This window comes from Sarcophilus harrisii, chromosome 5 (assembly GCF_902635505.1).
Source record: "Sarcophilus harrisii chromosome 5, mSarHar1.11, whole genome shotgun sequence".
Classification (NCBI taxonomy): Eukaryota; Metazoa; Chordata; class Mammalia; order Dasyuromorphia; family Dasyuridae; genus Sarcophilus; species Sarcophilus harrisii.
The window spans coordinates 94,212,725-94,230,116 of record NC_045430.1 but is presented as its reverse complement, the minus strand read 5'-3'; the positions used below and the strand labels follow the sequence as shown (position 1 = coordinate 94,230,116).

General features: G+C 54.0%; 1 protein-coding gene across 1 annotated transcript in view; it reads right to left on the bottom strand.

Moving 5' to 3' along the window:
• Nucleotides 1-328: 328 nt before the first annotated feature.
• KMT2D (lysine methyltransferase 2D) overlaps nt 329-17,392 on the bottom strand; it is a 39,175-nt gene continuing 22,111 nt past the window's right edge. Inside the window, exons 35-56 of the mRNA XM_031937964.1 lie at nt 15,099-17,017; nt 14,179-14,302; nt 13,962-14,049; nt 13,703-13,769; nt 13,355-13,587; nt 11,796-13,233; nt 10,336-11,606; nt 9,965-10,105; nt 9,615-9,782; nt 9,315-9,474; nt 8,702-8,777; nt 8,380-8,555; nt 7,973-8,103; nt 7,696-7,831; nt 7,479-7,606; nt 6,218-7,331; nt 5,532-5,668; nt 5,309-5,439; nt 3,574-3,859; nt 3,365-3,438; nt 3,143-3,251; nt 329-3,036 (exon numbers count right to left, since the gene is read on the bottom strand). Of these exons, the coding sequence (XP_031793824.1) occupies nt 2,944-3,036; nt 3,143-3,251; nt 3,365-3,438; nt 3,574-3,859; nt 5,309-5,439; nt 5,532-5,668; nt 6,218-7,331; nt 7,479-7,606; nt 7,696-7,831; nt 7,973-8,103; nt 8,380-8,555; nt 8,702-8,777; nt 9,315-9,474; nt 9,615-9,782; nt 9,965-10,105; nt 10,336-11,606; nt 11,796-13,233; nt 13,355-13,587; nt 13,703-13,769; nt 13,962-14,049; nt 14,179-14,302; nt 15,099-17,017 (8,200 nt within the window). The 3' untranslated portion in view covers nt 329-2,943. The remainder of the gene's footprint in view (nt 3,037-3,142; nt 3,252-3,364; nt 3,439-3,573; nt 3,860-5,308; nt 5,440-5,531; nt 5,669-6,217; nt 7,332-7,478; nt 7,607-7,695; nt 7,832-7,972; nt 8,104-8,379; nt 8,556-8,701; nt 8,778-9,314; nt 9,475-9,614; nt 9,783-9,964; nt 10,106-10,335; nt 11,607-11,795; nt 13,234-13,354; nt 13,588-13,702; nt 13,770-13,961; nt 14,050-14,178; nt 14,303-15,098; nt 17,018-17,392) is intronic.

Genomic DNA, 17,392 nt, shown 5'->3' with positions numbered 1-17,392 from the left:
GGTGGCGCTACCGAGCGACTCCAGGCGACTTCTATTTAAAATGCTTTTTTTTTTATTTGTCCTTTAAAAACAAACTCGGAAGAAGCAAACTCCAGAACTTGCCCTTTGCCTCTCACAACATAAATTATGTACAGTTCATAATGATCGCCGATACAAAACATGCCACGGACGGGGGCTCCGGGAGAAGCGGGGCCGGGGGAGACTCATTTCATCTGTTGTTAGGGAGGACAAACCTTGCTGTACAGCATACACAACACAAAATAAAGTCTTCACGGGAGTCACGCCGGTCAGCGGGGGTCCGAGGGAGGCGGGGGGGGGGGGGGGGGAAAACTGAAACTCGGGTATGTGCAAGTGTAAAAGCAACCCAAAATACAAACATGGGGGGCGCTTCCGATGCAATTATACAAGCAGGGAACTTAAAAACAGAACAGAAACCGAAATTCCAACCTTGCAGCTTGGGTCTGAGTTATAGTTTATATAAAAATTAAAAACTGTATAAGGTTTCTTCACTAAGATCTACAGGACTACCAGATACCTAGCATATGCTTACAAAGTCTGCCCCCCACCCCCCCATGCCCCTATCACTCCCCACGCCCAAACCCTAAACCGGGCTCCAGCCCAGTCTGGAGCCAGACCTTCGGGGGCCAGTCACCCATGGGTACGGCCCGAGTGCTCACCACTCCCAGAAATCTAGGCCTTCTGCTTTTTGGAAAGGAAGAGGTCCAGGGGCTGGGGGTGGTGAAGAACAGGGGAGGGGGCTGGGTGATAGTGGTAGAGAAGCCCAGTGTCTGGCGCTGCCAGTTTATTTACAGCACCTTCTCTTTGCTCCTTGTGGAGGAAAGGGGAAGGGGAGGACAAAGTTCTTTTAAACTTTTGCATCTTTAAACAGTTGAGGAAACAGCTTTTTTTTTTCCTAAAAAAAAAAAAAATTTCTTCCACCTCCTCCCCCCACTGCCACCCAATTCTGTCTCAAAACAAAAAAAATTAAAAAAACAAAAAAACCTAAAACACAACAGCGATTAGGCTCCCTGCTCCAGCCTTCTCTGCTGGTATCACCTTCATCCTCATGCTCCAAATGTTTGATTCTTTAAAAATAATTACAAAATGCCCTTTGCCCACAGCCCCTAGAAGAGAGAACTGAATAAAAACTTCATCTTCAAACCTATGGCTCCCTACCAGAGAGGGGCCTAGGGGTTACTCCACCCCACCCCTACCCTCCACCCCCACTCCAGGAAGAAGTTCAATCAACTGCAGCACAAGTTTAGGGAGGGAAATAGGAAAGGAGGGAGGGGGACCCGTCACCCTCTGGCTCCCCTAGGGGCCAGCTCACTTTTGTGCGTTATAAAAGTCCAACTGTACATCTGGGAGTGGGGAAACTGAGCCCAGCCCTTGTCCCCTCCCCTCCCCTTTACAGCAGTCACAGCCAGGGGAGTGAGGGGGGGGAGGGTGAGGAGCAGGGCAGCAAGTCTGGGATAATGGAGGGCAGCCCCCCCACAAGGGGAGCTCCGGGTGTCCCTCCCCTCGTCCCCTACCATTTATAAACTGGTTTTGTAAAAAGAAAATAGATATATTTATATAGAATATATAAAGCACAAAAATTAGTAGTTTTACATTTGCTCTCCCCGGGGGTGGGGGGAAGAGGGGAGGGTTCTCACCTCCTGCTGGCCCCCCCATGCCCCACATGACTATATACAATCCGGCTTATAAATAGATAAATACCCCCCCCCACCCTCCCCACGATGACACTAAGCTCCCCTACCCCCAACACCTCCCTTCCCACCAGACCAGCAGCAGTTTGGTGGCTGGGGAAATAAGTGAGCTCTGGGCCCCAACCTGCCCCATGGGGAATGGGTACACAACTCAAGACAACCTCTTTTCCCCTCCAATTCCAGGGAGAGGCTGAGGGAGGCACTGGGCTCATGATGGGGTTGGGAGTACAAGAGGAGGACACCCTGGTTCTGAAACACAACCCCAACACTCACCCCTCCCAACTTGTTCAGAGAAGGAGAGATGCCCAGCCTCTGAAGGGATCAAGGGGTCACCCTCTCTCAGTTGCTTCCCATCAGCCCTAGTCACTACCCCATGCCCACAGTTAAAAACAACAGTTTTTTTTTCTAAAGATTTTCCTTTTTTCCCTCCCCTTCCTTCTACCCCCAATTCAGACGGGGTGGGGGGTGGGGAGTTGAGGAAATTAGAGGGCTGGGGAAAAGGATCTCACATTTCAAAACAGCAAAAAATCCAACACTTAAATGAGGTAGGTGTGGGTGCAGGATCTCCTTGCCCGGCTTGCCTGCCTTGCCCGCCCCACCCGGGCAACTGGGTGCCTCTTTCCCGTTCGTGTTGCATTTGTCAGAGAGGAAACAAGGAAACACAACCCAGAAAGAGAGAGAGATGGAAAGAGGGACAGAGAAACACAGAGAAGAGGGAGACAGAGAGAAAGGGAAGGAGGGGATTAGGAAGTGGGGACAGGACCCAGCGGGCAGGGGCCAGGTGTGGGGACCCAGCCTTTGGGATTGTCAAGCTTAATCAAGTCTCTTTGCAGCCTTGAGTTGGGCTGGGGACGTCAGTGGGAGCACTGGGGCTGGGAAACCCAAGCTGCCACCCTCCTCACTGTCTCTGCTGCCTCTCTCTACTGGGTAGTTCCCAGCCCATGTCTACCCACCCCCTCCCACCCCCCCACCCCCCCGAACCTGAGATGCCCAATGGCTGTTTCTGTCTGTCGGCTCCTGGAGCTGGGGGCAGATATGCCAGCCTGGGGCCTGTGGTGGGGGAGGGAAGTTATCCCTGGTGCCCAAACTGGGCACTGCCCCGGGGCCTTGAACCCCAGCCTGCTCCTGGGGCTCTGGTCAGCCAGCAACTCCAACCCTGGGTCCTGGCTCTCTTCCCCTTCAACCCTTTTGGGAAGGGCTTTGGAGGGCTTCCCCCGCCCAGTTGCTTCTGAGCTTAGTTCATCCACTTCCGGCAGTTCCAGGCTCCACAATGGCAGGGGATTTTGTGCTGATCATCCTCAAAGTCAAACTGATAGTCATAGGTCAGCTAGGGAGGGAAGGGAGAGATAATCAAGTCCAGCCGGGTTTTAGGACAAAAACAATTCAAAGGAAACCACAATACCAATCACATCCCACCTAAGACTTCATCTTACCTCCTCTCCTTTGGGGATGCGCCGGCTAGAGATGATAATGATCTTATCCTCTTTATCAAAGGTCACAACCTCTGCCACACAGTTGGGGGCACATGAATGGTTTATGTACCTGAACCAGAAAAGACCAGGGAGGGGTCAGTGTCAGGGGAGCCTGGCTTGAAGGCCATTTGGGTCAGGGCCAGCTCTACCCCCGGCATGTCCCTCCTTGTCTGTCTGTCTTACCTGGCAGGCCCTCCAGTCAGTGTGGCATCAATCACATGCTCATTGTTTATCCGAAACATATAGATACCTCGATTCTATAAAGAGGAAGAGAAGAGAAGGAACAGATCCAAACAGAACTCTTGGATATCCCCAAAGGCCTCTTCCTTTCCCTTGAAGACTCCCCGTTGCCAAATGCGGCCCCAAACCACACTGCCCACCCTTGTCCTCACCTGCTCCTCGTAGATCTTCTCACGACGGTTGGCCACCTCATTGCGGATGATGGTGCCAATGTACTCGATGACCATTGTGTGCTTCTCCAGGTCCTTGGCAGCATACAGCCCCAGGCCCTGAATTCGAGATCGAGCCAGGTAGACGTTGTTCTTCCACTCAGTGCGCAGCCGCCGATACTGGGATGACTTGGAGTGCACAAACTGTTTGCTGTACGGGGTGTTGGTCTCACCTGTGAAGGTGCTCTGGTAAGCCTTGGACATGCTGGTGCTGTTGAGGGTGTGAGGCCTGGGGGCAGCAGGAGAAACAGCAAGTCAGACCTCCCCTGGAATAAGTGGCCACACAAATCATCTGCACCCAGGCATGGCGTGGGATGTGGCAAATGGGGCATGGGCACATGGGAACGACAGCCCCGGGGACGTGGAGGCAGAGGCCGAATTTACTCTAGAGGTCTCCGCCATGATGGGGGCAGCAACTAAGATCCATTTGTTCCTCTATTCCACTGGGCACAGAAAACCTGAGATAGGTCCAGGTATCAAATAGGCTAAAACGTCTCCCATCCCCTGGTATGTGGACACATTGACACTCTCTCATGGCTAGCCTGACATACATGCTCTTCCCTCAACTACCATTGGACCAGACCCCTGTCTTTTCATTCATTCATTCATTCATTCATTCATTCATATTCTGAGTGGAGAGAGAGAATTAAAGCTGCTGATACTTCTGCCTGCCTTTTCCCCAGCCCACAAACATAAAGACAACAAACTCTCCCTAAGGTGAGGATGCTATGTCCTCATCTCTCTGCACAGACTAAGGCAGGGAAGTGATGGAGTGGTCTGTTTGGCTCCAGTTCCCTCCCCTTTCCTCACCTCCCTGCTTCTAACTCCCCACCCCATCTTTCCCTTTTGCAGCTGTGTTCATGCCTGTTATCTCAGCACCATCACAGATCAAGTCCAGGCCTCCTTCCTTGGGGCTTGGTCACATGCAGTGACAGAACTCCTTTAAAATCATTTCTGACATCCTATATCCCAACTGGAGAGCTAAGGGTCCACTATCGGCATAATGGGAAAAGCAGTGAACCAGCCAAGAGACCAGAGTTCTAGCTATGGCTTGTATTTTTGATTTGCTGTGTGACCCTGGGGAAGTCAATTAACTCATCTGGGCCTCAGCTTTTCTCATCTGAAAAAAAGGGGCAATATCACCTGCCCCACCTACCTCATAAGGTTGTTGTGAGGATCAAATGAGATAATGGATGTGAAAGTGCTTTGGGGGAAAAAGTAGAAGATGCTATACAAATGTGAGGTTTTAATAACCTTCCAATTATTATTCCTGGGGACACCTCAGCCTAGGGGAGGTGAATACCAGCACTCCAGGGTGCTTCTGAAGGCTCCCTTTTAAGCTCACAGCCCATTAGAGAAGGAAAAAGCAAAGAACTGCTGGTTCCCTCATCCATCAGTCACACCATTAAATACCTGCCTACTGCATATCTCCCCAGCAACACTTTCCCACCCTCCCCTTCTCTCCCCCAAACTCTTAGCTAGGTAGGAAGGACAAGGAAGCTTTCAGGGGCCCCCTGGCTCCAGTCTCCTCTATTTAACATGTCTGAATGATTTCCCAACCTTTCCAAGGGAAAAGATATCTCAATTTTCAATCCATTTTCTGTTCCCCCAAGGTCTCCAATCCTCCATCCCTCCCAAAGCTGGTTGTCTCCCAACCTCAAACCACAAACAGGCTCACCGTTTGTAGTGAGTGAGAATTTTGGGCTCAGAGCGGGCACAGCCAGTAGGGTTGATCATAAGTGGCAATTCCATCAGTGGGTGCCGTCCATATCGAAACAAGTAGTTGTGACAGCTTTCCACCCCAGGCAGCTGTGGACAGAGTGAGCGATCTACCATAGGCCAGGCCCTGGGGAGCAGCAGCACTCCACCAATGAGCCCAGCCTGCCCTCCTCCCTCCTTACCGATTCTGCAATCCGTAGGACAGCATGTACTGTCAACCCAAAGAGCTCCTCTCCCTTAAGATACTCCGGGAATAACCGAAGCATGTCGGCTTCCTTGCGCATGGCAGCCACTGGCTCAATGATACGATTCCACACAGCTGAGAAGGAAAATGAATGACCAAAGAGCCTGTTTCTCTCCCCAACCCCCTACCCCCAAAATCTGGACTCTCCCAAGATATAAGACCTATTTTTAAATTTGTGACTCCCATGACCTATGCCCTGACTTCTTCCCTAACAGGAATGTTCCTTTGTGAGCCAGTTCCTCTGTTTTATAGACAATGAAGAATATAAAATAGGAAATTAAAAAAATAATTATCCCTATTCCTACCCACAAATATAGTCAACACTGGTCAGAGCGCGCATTTAATACTAGTTCTAAGTAAGGGTGAGTTAGGATCAGGCTGAGACAAGCCTGAACTCCATCTATGGGGGCATGGAATAGTTCCCTTCCCCTCAAATGAGGAAGGGAAGCAGCAGGGAAGATTAAGGTTGAGCCACAAAACACTTGCCCCATCTCCCGAATGCTTGACAATGGAAAAGGAAGACAAAAAAATCACAGACCTCTCTGGATTAGCGCTAACCAAAGAGAGCATAGGCAAGATGAGGCACCCACCCAGTACATGATCCTTCAATCCCAAGAGCCTCACCCTGAGGGGATGCATCAGTGAAGACCAGGTCCTCCAAGCCCTGTTCCATGACCTTGATGATGAACTCGGGCCGCCCATTGTTCTCAATGATGGAGCAGCGGTAACAGCATCGGCGGTTGTTGGTGCGTAAGCTCCAGTAGATGCGAGTGGCCTCGTAGCCAACAGGGTAGAGGGCTGTAGCACTGTGGAAGTCGGCCATCTGGTGGGGCAGAAGCTGCCCGATGGCGTGGAACACCAGGCCCCCTACCCGGAACATGTGGAGCCGCTCACCACGTTGGATGATGCTGGCTATCTGCTTTACCTCATCCCGCTCGATGTAGACACGGCGAAAGACGGCAAAAGAGCTCAGCTCCTGCTCACAGGGCCCTTTCAGCTTGTGCAGGGGGCACAGCATAGTCTTATCCTTGAAGAACATGCACTTGGCCCGGATGGCACAGGCAAAGTGGTAGACACTGGGACAGCGCAGTCTGTTACAGCTGTTGGTGGCTCCCGTACGCTGGCACAGTGAGCACTTGGTCAGAAGCCCCCGGTGCAGGGCCCCCTCAACATTCATCAGGGCCCCCCCCTGAGTTTCATAGACCTCCGTGGACCACAGGGCACAGTTGAGATGAACCCACAAGTCTAGATCCAGGTTGAGGAGCCGGGCAGGCCCGTCGGTAGCGCCATCACCCTCTTCATGGCAGAAGCAGCAGCGCCGAAGGTCACGGGGCACTTTGTCAGGTCGGAGGGCTGTGCCCAATTGCTCCATGAATTCAGCTACCTCCCGTTCACCCTCCCGTCGCCCACTGCCCTTCTGGATCGTCAGCAGCAGGCGTAACCGTTTCCAGCGAAGCCCTTTCCATTTCTTTAGCCGGGGAGGTCGAGAATCCTCACCCTCTTCAGGGGGCCGTGCTCTGGGCTTGGGGCGAGCCGCCTCAGGCATCGGAGGTGAGGGAACCAGGGGTGGAGGTGACGGAGCCGAAGGTTCGGCTGGAGGGCTGGTGGGGGAAGGAGCTGAGGGTGAAGGGGGTGGGGAAGGCTCTTCAGGGGGCGGGGCAGAGAGCTGACGGACATCCAGGTTGGAGACGTTGTGGATGTAGCAGTGTTGGGTGGGCAGCTCTGGGACAGGACTTTCCTACAGAGATAATCCCACACCATCAGAACCAGCCCATGCTCAGAACATCAGACTGGTGTGCATCATTGCTCCTTCCCAAACCCCTGAATCCACCCCACTGAGGCCCTCTGCCCCGTCAGCACTGCCTCACCCATCCCGTGGCCCCACCTGCTTGAGAAGGCTCAAGATGTCCAGCTGGCTCTTGAGGGTGTAGCCTGGCAGCACTGCATCAAACTGTTTCAGCCAGTCACTGCCACTCTCCGTGGGCTTTCCCCCAAGGCTTTTCTCTTTACCACCTGTAGGAAGAAGTGAAGTAGAACCCACTGCCCCTGCAGGAGGCAGCCCTTCTCCCTGGCCTCCCCACCCAGATCTCTGCCATACTCACCAGGCCCTTCCACTTCCCCCTTCTTGGGCTCAGCACCCGCTGAGCGGGCAGGGCTCTCTGGGAACAGCACCTCATAGGAGCTGGGAATCTTCATGCTCAACAGCTCTGCCACAGCCACCATGACCCCATTCAGATTCTGATGTTGAGAGGTGGGGGTGAAAAGCGGGAGGGAGAAATATGTCACCTGAGCTCCTCAGATGGGGTCCCACCACCGAGGCCAAGGCTTCTGCCCTCTGTCCCCACCTGCCGCCAGGTCCCCACCCCTGCCTTGGCACACCTTGGCTGCTGCAGCAGAGACAGTCAGCATGACGGACACTTCACTCCCTTTGCCCTTTTCCCAGGTGGTGGCAGAAAGCTTTCCTGTTGGTTCTACTTCCAGAGTCCCATAGGGCTTGGCATCTGGGAAGACTAAACACAGCAGGGGTGAGACCCTGAAGGTCTCTGAACCTCTCCCTCAACAAAAACAAAACCCTAACGATAAGAACAGAGCAGCAGCTAATATTCATTTGGGACTTTAAAAAACATTTTGTTTCATTTAATGTCAAAATAACTAAGTACTATCATCCCAATTTTGCAGTTAAGAACAGGAGGTTTAAAAAAGGAGGTTGAGTAGACAAGGAAGCCCTTTTCCTGCCTTACCATGAGGTCCACTTTGTCTAGCTCATACCACAGACAGGCACGTACCTGGGATGCTGGCCCGGGGGATGATGGGAATGACTGGGGAGAGGGCCCTATCCTCCTGCTCCTGCTGGCCTGATACCAGTTGGGGAAATCTAGGTGCCTCCTCCCCTAGAATACTCTCAGGTGAAGAAGCTGGAACGATGCTGTCAGGGGAGTCACTCTCCTCATCACTCTCCATCCTAGAGATCAGGAATACAAGGCATGTTTGTACCACTTTGTGCTCACCCTTCCCCAGCCTCTTTAAACCTGGAGATAGCACAGCCCACTGAAATCCTAATAGCAGGGTGGCCAAACATCCCACCCTGCTCCTCATTTCATTTCCAACCTGACATCCTCAGTCTGGTTGTGAGGAGGTGTGGGAAGTGCTGCCAGCAGGTCCAAACTCTTCACTTCAGGGGCTTCTGGGAGGGGAGAGAGAGGGAGAGAGAGAGAGAAAGAGAGAGAGAGAAAAGGGACATGACAACAAGGCTGCCTGGAAGACCCTCCCTCCCCACCTCCCCCCACCCCCCCCACCCCAGCATCTCAGGTCTCTGCTTTCTTGGAATCATGATTCTGCTGCTCTAAGCTTCTCCATGCCACGGGAGCTGCCTGGGGCCTGAGGAGATGAAGCTTAACTCTGTCCCCACCTCCATACTTCAAAAACTTGAATTTTCAGAACCTCTTTCCCCAATTCAGGCCTCCTTCCCCCAAATAAGAGATGGTAAGCGAACAGGAAAAAACCTCATGCTTTTATTCTAAGGAATGACTCTCTCTCTGTATGGATGACTTTTTTTTTCTTAAAAGCAAAGTTTCCTATACTCTTAGGTGCTGGTGGCCTTTACACCCTCCAGACCACTAAGCTGGTCCTTTTCAAAAGTAAAGACTACTGCCATAGGAGAGAGCAGGAAGGTTGGTGAGGGGCTCCTCCCCTTTTCCTCATCTCCCCATCCCCTGCTTACCCCTTGCTCCCCCTTCAGATTCTCGGGCAGGGGCTGCATCTTTTTGTTGTTCCCCAAGGTCTTCAGAAGGAGTGACCCCATTCACCAATTTCTGCTGTACTGATGGGGGTGGGGTAGGTGGCAGTGAGGAAGGTGGCGTAGGCGGGTTACTCAGGTTATTCTAGCAAGGCAAAAAAAAAAAAAAAAAAAAAAGAACAGCAAGTATGATGGTAAACAAGTTGTCTTGATGACCCTACCCTGTGCTGGGCTAAGAATTTCCTTGAACCCTCCCATCTGAGCATGGTGCCACTTCTTCCAGACCTTTGTAAGAAGCTGGGAATAGTAGTCAGGGCCAGTGGGTAGTGCCCCGCTCCCAAATGCCCCCCTCAGCTGGTTCCGCCCATTGATGAGGCAGCCACTGCCAAAGGGGGCAAAAAGGCTGAAGTTGTTGGTGATGTTGGGTTCCGAAAGTGGCAGCAAGGACAGTTCCTGAGTGGAAGGACAGAAAAAAAGGCATGAGTACACTACAGAATCCAAGCCCTTCCAAATGCAGAGGAGATCCCAAGAGGCTTCCCCCTAGCCTCTTCCCATCTGCCCATTGGGCCGCAGAGCTGGGATTCCTGGGGGGGGGGGGGGGGGGGGGGGGGGGGGGGGGGGGGGGGAGGGGTCACCTGCTTTAGTTGTTTCAACAGGGCCTCATTGGCTTTCACCCCATCTTCCTTCCGGAGCTTCTTTCGGGAGCTTGCTATCCTGTCCCCTGCCTTCTGTACCCTCTTGGGTTTGGGGGTGAGTGGTTTCTTGGCTGCAACATCCTGTGACAGACATGTCTACTGTAAGGGATGCCCACCCACCTCCTCTCCAACCTTTTGGGACATCTCATTTTCAGTTTTCCTTTTAGTAAAGGGTTTACAGTATACATGCATACAGTAAATGCGTTTAAAGGCATGTAATGGAGGCACAGTAGGCAGAAGTTAGACATGTCACTTAGAAGACACATGATCTCCAGACCAAGAAAAGGCCATTCTCTAGTCAAGGTACTCACCTCCTTGCTGACTGGAGTGCCCTGAAGCTTCTGCTCCAAACCAGCCAGCTTGCTGTCAATGTGCCCATTGATCTCTGCTCGGAGCCCCTCGGGTCCATGCCCTGTGCCAAGCTGTACATTCTTTGCCCGAAGCAGCTTCTGCAAGAGCAGGTGCCCAGCCTCTGAGCGGCTGCTTGCCAGTAAGAGGTGGTTGCTGGTGCCTGGTGTGCCCATAGGCTCTCCATTAGTCTCCCGTTTTATCAACTGGGCCCCCATGGCACAAGGCTCCTCTCGAGGCTCCTGCTTGATCATGAGGCAGGGTGGCTCCGGCATTTCCTGTCCATTCACCTGCTGCACCTCTCCATGTCCCATGTTGTTCTGCTCAGTCTTATGGGCCTCAGCCAGGTTGTCCGGGGTTTCCCAAGGTCCCGGTCCCTTGGCAAAGAAAGTGTCTGGAAGCTGAGAGGCAGCAGATGAGGGGGGTGGAATGTCCCCTGAAGGTAACTCCAAGGAAGATTCTTGGGGCTTTGGGTTCTCAATCTGGGTAGGAGTGAGCTGAACCTCAGCAGAAAGCTGAGGGCTAGGGGGCAGCAATCGGGGGGAAGGTCTCTTTGGCTCTTGAGGGCTGGATGGCAAAGGAGGGGGCTGTGCAAAGCCAAGGGTTGACCCTGAAGATATGGCTCCTTGTGAGGTGGAGAGTCGGGAAGGGCCCTGAGGTCGGGGCACTGCCCCTAGCTCTTGGAGAGGCCCTGATGGAGCTCCCAGGAAGCCCCCAGGTTGGGGCTGGCGACCTAGGAGGCCTTGCAAGGAAGAAGACTGGGTCCCAGGCTCCAGATAGGGCACTGTTTGTCTTAGCACCTGGCCTTGCTGCAGTTGCCTCTGAACAAGAAGGGCCTGCAGCTGCTGTTGCTGTTGAGGGCTCAGGTGCCGAAGCTGTGGGTTCTTAGCCAGGACACCTTGAAGCTGGGCCCGAAGCTGCCCCACTGTGGGCATTCCTGAATGCCCAGGTAGGCCCTGCCCAGGGTGGGGTAGAGGGCTTGGCTTGGGAGGCGGTGGCCTTGGGCTCCCTTTCAAGGGTCGATCCAGCCCAGATGGCCGCTCCCCTACAGAACTAAGGGGCTGGGTCAGCAGGTGGGACATGGAAGTAACTTCTGGGGGTTGCCCACCAGTCATTTGCCCATGACTTGTACTGCCTGCTGGATGGAGTAAGCTGACTTGCTGTTGCTGCTGCTGCTGCTGCTGCTGCCCTGGGAGTCTCAGAGGTGCCTGTAACTGCAGGGAGTTCATCTGAGGGGGCTGGGGCTGGGGCTGGGGCTGAGGCTGGGGCTGGGGCTGGGGCTGGGGCTGGGGCTGGAGCTGGGGCTGGGGCTGGAGCTGGAGCTGAGGCTGGGGCTGGAGCTGAGGCTGGGGCTGGGGCTGGGGTTGGGGTTGGGGTTGGGGTTGGGGCTGGGGCTGGAGCTGAGGCTGGGGCTGGAGCTGAGTATGAGGTTGGGGTTGGGAGAGGAGGAGGTGAGAGTCCCCAGGGATAGAGGGCTTCACCTCCACTGGCTCTGGGGGCAGGGTTTCTGTTGGGGCACCCAATGCCAACGGTCCTCCTAGGTGCACTGAGGGGGCTTCAGTGCCCTCAGGTACTAGCACTGTCTCTGCCCCAGCTTGCTCCTTGCCTGGTAAGCCTGAGGGCAACCCCTTGCTCAGCAAAAGGGTTGGGCCTAAGGCTCCATGGCTGGGAAAGTGCTGGAGAGGTTTGGCAGGCAAGCCAGGACCCAGGGCCACCTGCTGCTGCTGCTGCTGCTGCTGCTGCTGCTGCTGCTGCTGCTGCTGCTGGGTAAGGGAGCTGGATGGAGATGGCAACAATTGTTGCTGTTGTTGCTGCTGGGGAGGCAATAAAGTTCGACCCTGGTTCAGGAGCCCCAGCTGCTGCTGCTGTTGTGTCCCCATAGACTGGGTGCCTAACTTGGGCTGCCCACTAGGAGGCATCAATCCTTGCTGGAGATGGGAGAGACCAGCCAGGGCTTGCTGCTGCTGTTGCTGCTGCTGCTGCTGCTGTTGCTGCTGCTGCTGCTGCTGCTGTTGTTGCTGTTGTTGCTGGGCCATAACAAGTCGGTGGGCCATTAGGCCTTGTGCTTGCTGGGCCAGTTGAGGAGACCCCAGCATTCGAGGTTGGGCAAGGAGTACTTGTCTGTGGGGACCTTGGGGACCCAGCCCCCCAGGGTGTACCTGCTGCTGCTGTTGCTGCAGCACTGCTACCTGGGCAGGGCCCAGCATGCCTTGGGGCCCTGGGGTTGGCTGGGGGGACAGCTGCTGGACCAAGAGGCCCTGATGACTGCCAGGAGGCAGGAGTCCCTGGGGCTTTGGTCCCAGGCCTTGCTGCTGCTGCTGCTGTTGCTGCTGCTGCAGGGCTACCTGTCCCAAAAGGTGCTGTTGCTGCTGCTGCTGCTGTAGCTTCTGAGACAGCTGCATCCTCTGCTGCTGCAGCTGGAGTTGCCGCTCCTGTAAGAGCCTTGCATCAGCACCCAGGCCTCGGAGAGCAAGATTCCCAGGGAAGAAGCCAGCTGAGGGGCCTGCTAGAGTGCCTGCCCCAGCTTGATGTTGCTGCTGCTGCTGCTGCTGGCCCAGGGCTGGATTGAGGAACGGGCCACTGGGCTGGCCAGTAAGTGTAACCCCTCCAGGGGGCAGGCGAAGGCTGCCTGCCTGGCCACCCAGGGGCCCCTGTGGAGGCTGTAACCCATGGCCTGGGAGTAGCTGGCCGGGGAGCTTGGCCAGTAGCCTAGGGCTCTGAGAGGGGCTCAAGGCCAGCACTGCAGAATGCTGCTGCTGCTGCTGCTGCTGCTGCTGCTGTTGTTGCTGCTGCTGCTGCTGCTGCTGCTTATTCCGATACTCTGCCATGAGGTTTGTGTGCTCCTTCTGCTGTTTCCGAACCTAAGTATCATCATGGGAAGGGTGGGGAGACAAGAGGAGTGAAGATATCATAAGTGGGTGGAGGCTACAGGCTCAGGCCACACCTCCACCTTCATAACCTTTCTTTGCCAGGGGTCGCTACCTGGTCCAGCTGCTTCTGGATTTTGCTCTGCTGCTCAGTGACCAACTTGAGCTTCTCCGCATCGGCCTCTGGGAATTCTCGGCCAGCCTTTTTAGCGGTGCGCTGTTTGGCGCACAGGGCCTTTCGGGACTTCCGGTGTACCCCAATCTGCTCCTCTAGCACTTTGAGCTGCATCTGTAGCAGTTGCTGGGTGTGAAATAGCCATTCCTCATACTGCCGCTGGTCAGCTTCATCTGGGCCAGCAGGGAGAAGAGAAGGGGTCAAGGGGTTTGTGGGCCACAGGCCCCATGGGGCACAGTACTGCCCCCCCTCACCCACCCTATTTCCTTCAGGTTATGTCATACTCACTGATCACACCATGGGCAAAAGTGGGTGGATTAGGTCGAGGCTGGGAGGGGTCACTGTTGCTCCTTTCCTATAAGTGACAAAGATGCCAGGCGTCACTGCTCTCTCCTCCCCTCCAAGTTCTTTTGAGCAAACCCTCCTTACCTACCTCTTACATGAGGTTAATATAATAGTGGAAATAATATGGGTACCAAGACACATTCTCTCTGCACATTAATTCTGTATATACATCCCCTGTCCGCAACTACACCTGCTCACTCACCTGCCCACTCCCAGCTGCCACATGATTCTGTAGGTCAGTGTTGCCAGGAGCTCCTGAGAGCCGCTGGGCCAAGAGGGACACCTGTTGCCTAGAACCAGCCAGAGAAAAGATGGTAAAAGGTGGAAGAGAAGTAGAATGGGTGGCACAGAGGAAAGGTAGTTAGGAAGAGGGAAGGACAAATTACATGGCCTCTTCCAGACTTCAACAGACCCCTCACCTGTTCATGCCTGGTGGCACCCCAATGCTGCCTTGTGCCATCACTTTCTTGATACCCTTTAGGGCCACCATCTTAGCCTTGGCAATAGGATCGATGATATCTTCCGCAGCAAACTTGTCCAAGTCTTTGAAAAGAATACCAGAATGTTAGGATTAGTTACCCCTTCCCCATCTCATGCCTGCCACCCAGTGTCTGTCTAGTCTCTTGACTTCCTTGTCTCCAAACAGCTAAGAAATCATTGCCCAGAAGCAATGATTTGTTCCAAATGCCATGATTCTACTCTAGACACCTGGTAGATCCCACCCACACACCAGGCCCAGTGCTCTCTTAATTTTTCTCTGTATAGCAAAGAAATCAGGGGCCAAAAGCAACATGGCTAGTATGTTTTTGATTAGGTCAACAAAAACTTCCAGACTTTGCCTGCTGTCTATAGAAAAAGAATTCAGATGATTTAAGTTGTATTCAGGTTTCTCCACTAACTGGATTCAACTCTACTTTTTCTACTATCAGTTCTTTGCTATTCCTCTGCCCAAACTTTCCAGTCTGGTCAAACTGATCTACTAATTGCTCCCTGAAAATTTATCTTTCTTCTTTGCCATCATTCCTGACACCTCAAGCCCAGCTCAAGTCCCAACACTTGTGAAGCCTTTCATAACTGCTTCTGTATTCAAGGTCCCCTCCCTCCATCCCTTCTGAACACTGGTCACATTGGCTGAGTCACACAAGTAGTATTTTACATTGGTTCCCTTGTACTATGAGTCACCTCTTAAGGTAACTAACCCGACTCTCCAACTATAGGGCTGAAAATTCTCAAAGACAGAGACAAGCACTCAGAATGTCACTTTTCCGTCGATTTAAGAAGACAACGATGAGAATTATAGATCCCTGCTCCCCCACCCCCTTCCCACCAGAACAGGTACCTGTGTCAGGGAAGAAGCTGTTGGCCAGCTGCTGCTGCATTGCCAGCTGCTGTGGCTTCATGCACATCGATGGGGGTACTGCCCCCATAGGTTTCTGAGCCAGCACTGGCTGTGGATTCTGCTGAGGCACCAAGCTCGCCTGCCCTCCACTGAGCATATGGCCTTGGTTGGGCACCATGGCCATGGGAGGCACCAGGCGCTGTTGCAGGGCATGAGATGGTTGCTGAGTGGTCATCATTGCCTGGGTGGACACTAAGCTGGACTGCCGGGCCCCAAGCCCTAGTGCAAGCTGTTGTGGGGTAACAGCCAGGCCAGGGGATGGACCTTCTTGGGGCAGAGGCATGGACTGAGCAGTGGCAGAGGTGGCCAGCAAGGGGTGCTGCTGCTGCTGCTGCGGTGGTGGCGGCGGTGGTGGGGGTGGCGGGGGCGGCGGCGGTGGGGGTGGCGGCGGTGGGGGCGGTGGCGGAGGTGGCTGCTGGAGCTGAGCAGAGAGCTGTTGTTTCTTTTGGAGTTCTTTCTTCTCATGTTCCAGAAGGTCCTCAATGAGCAAAGGCAGTTCACTGGCCACCAAGGAGCTCTCCATCTTGTCTAGCTCATCTCCAGATGGTGGAGGCCCACCAGGCAGGGTTAGGCCCCCACTCTCTAGGTCAAACTTCTCCAGCAAGGATGCCCCTCCTGGGCCACCCAATGGGTTCGGGGTCAGTAGCTGAGCTGGGGGACCTGCTGTGCCTCCAAAGGGACTCTTTTCCACTGTATGCACATTGTTAGGGAAGGGACCCATGCTCAGCCTGTTATCCCGTGGTCCCAACAAGCTCTGTCCAGGCTTTAGCCCCAGTCCCAGGGTGCCAGGAGGCCCCGGGTCCACCTTGGGGGTGGCCACAGTAAACTGGCAAGGAGAAGCCTGATGTCCACCCTCCTCTAATTTAGGCTTTACTTCACTGGCCCCAGGCATGAGATGGGAGTCAGGGCCATCAGTGGTAGGGGCTGGGCGCTCCTCAAGGCCAGATAAGCCAGGTTCTGTGCCCCGCAGAAGTGCCTCACGTTCAGCCTTCTCATTAGCAGATTCTACTAGTCGCAAGTGTTCATTAAATATGTCCTTCTTATCACCAGTGTCCAGCTCAGGGTCTGTGTAGGCCAAGAGATCAAATTCATCCCCATTTAGCAAGTCATCCAGATGGGGGTCATTGGTCTCCAAGTTCCCCAGGGTGCCGAGCTCATCATCCCCCTTGGCCACATCCACTCCGATCCCCAGGTGGGCCAGCTCCTCATCATCTTCAAGTGCTTTATGGGCATCAAAGTCATCGTCCAGCTCGGGGTCCTCACAGGGCAGTTTTGCAGATTCTAGAACCAGGGGTGGACGTGCTGTCTCTGTGCTAGAAGGAGATCGACCAACCAGCTCCAAGCCAGCAGGAAGGCTGGGACCCTTGGCATGGGGAAGGGAGTGGAGACTGTTACTCAGCTCAGGCGGTGGAGGAGCCGAAGGCTTCTGTGGAGGCAGGGCGGGTACCGCCAGGGGCCGAAGGCTCTCTGGAGCCAGGCGGTGGGAGTCCTCAGCTACTGGGAAGAATCTGGGTCTCTGAGGAGGGCCCTGAAGATGGTAAGGGGCACTGCCAGGCCCTGGACCCTTCTGCACATTGTGACGAAGCTCAATGAATTGAGCAGGACCTGCTGGACCAGGAAGTGGCTCCCCTGGTCCGGGCAGCCGGTTGGAAAGCCCACTCAAAGGAGGGCCTAAGATTGTCCGGCCAAGTTCAGGTCCAGGTGGTTGAGGGAACCTTGCAGGCATGGAAAGCCGCATGGAAGCCACAGTAGCCTGCTGCTGCTGCTGCTGCTGCCACAGCTGCTGCTGCTGCTGCTGAGGCAGAGGTCCAGGGAAAGGCCCACGAGGAAAGAAGGCTTGGGTGCCCCCAACCAGTTGCCTGCAATTGTACACAACAGAATCACAGAGAAAGGGTAAGGCAGGAAAGAGCCGGGAGTTCAGAACCTGAACAGAGGATTAGAGGAGGAAGCAGGGGAACAAGGCAAGATAGCCTGGGTATCCATAATAACCAGAACCTCTGACTATACAGGGCACATTAAGGTTTATAAAACATTCTAGACATCTTGAACCAATTTTCATAGCTTTGTAAGATAGGCTACATAGGTATTTTTATCCCTACTTTAAATTAGGAGCTGAGGTTCAGATTAAAAAACTTGTCAGGTATAAGACAGCTAATATGTATCTTCCTAACACAGTATTTGAACCCAGGACTCTCCTGGTTTTAAATCTGGTGCTCCTTTTAGTAGGTGGGATC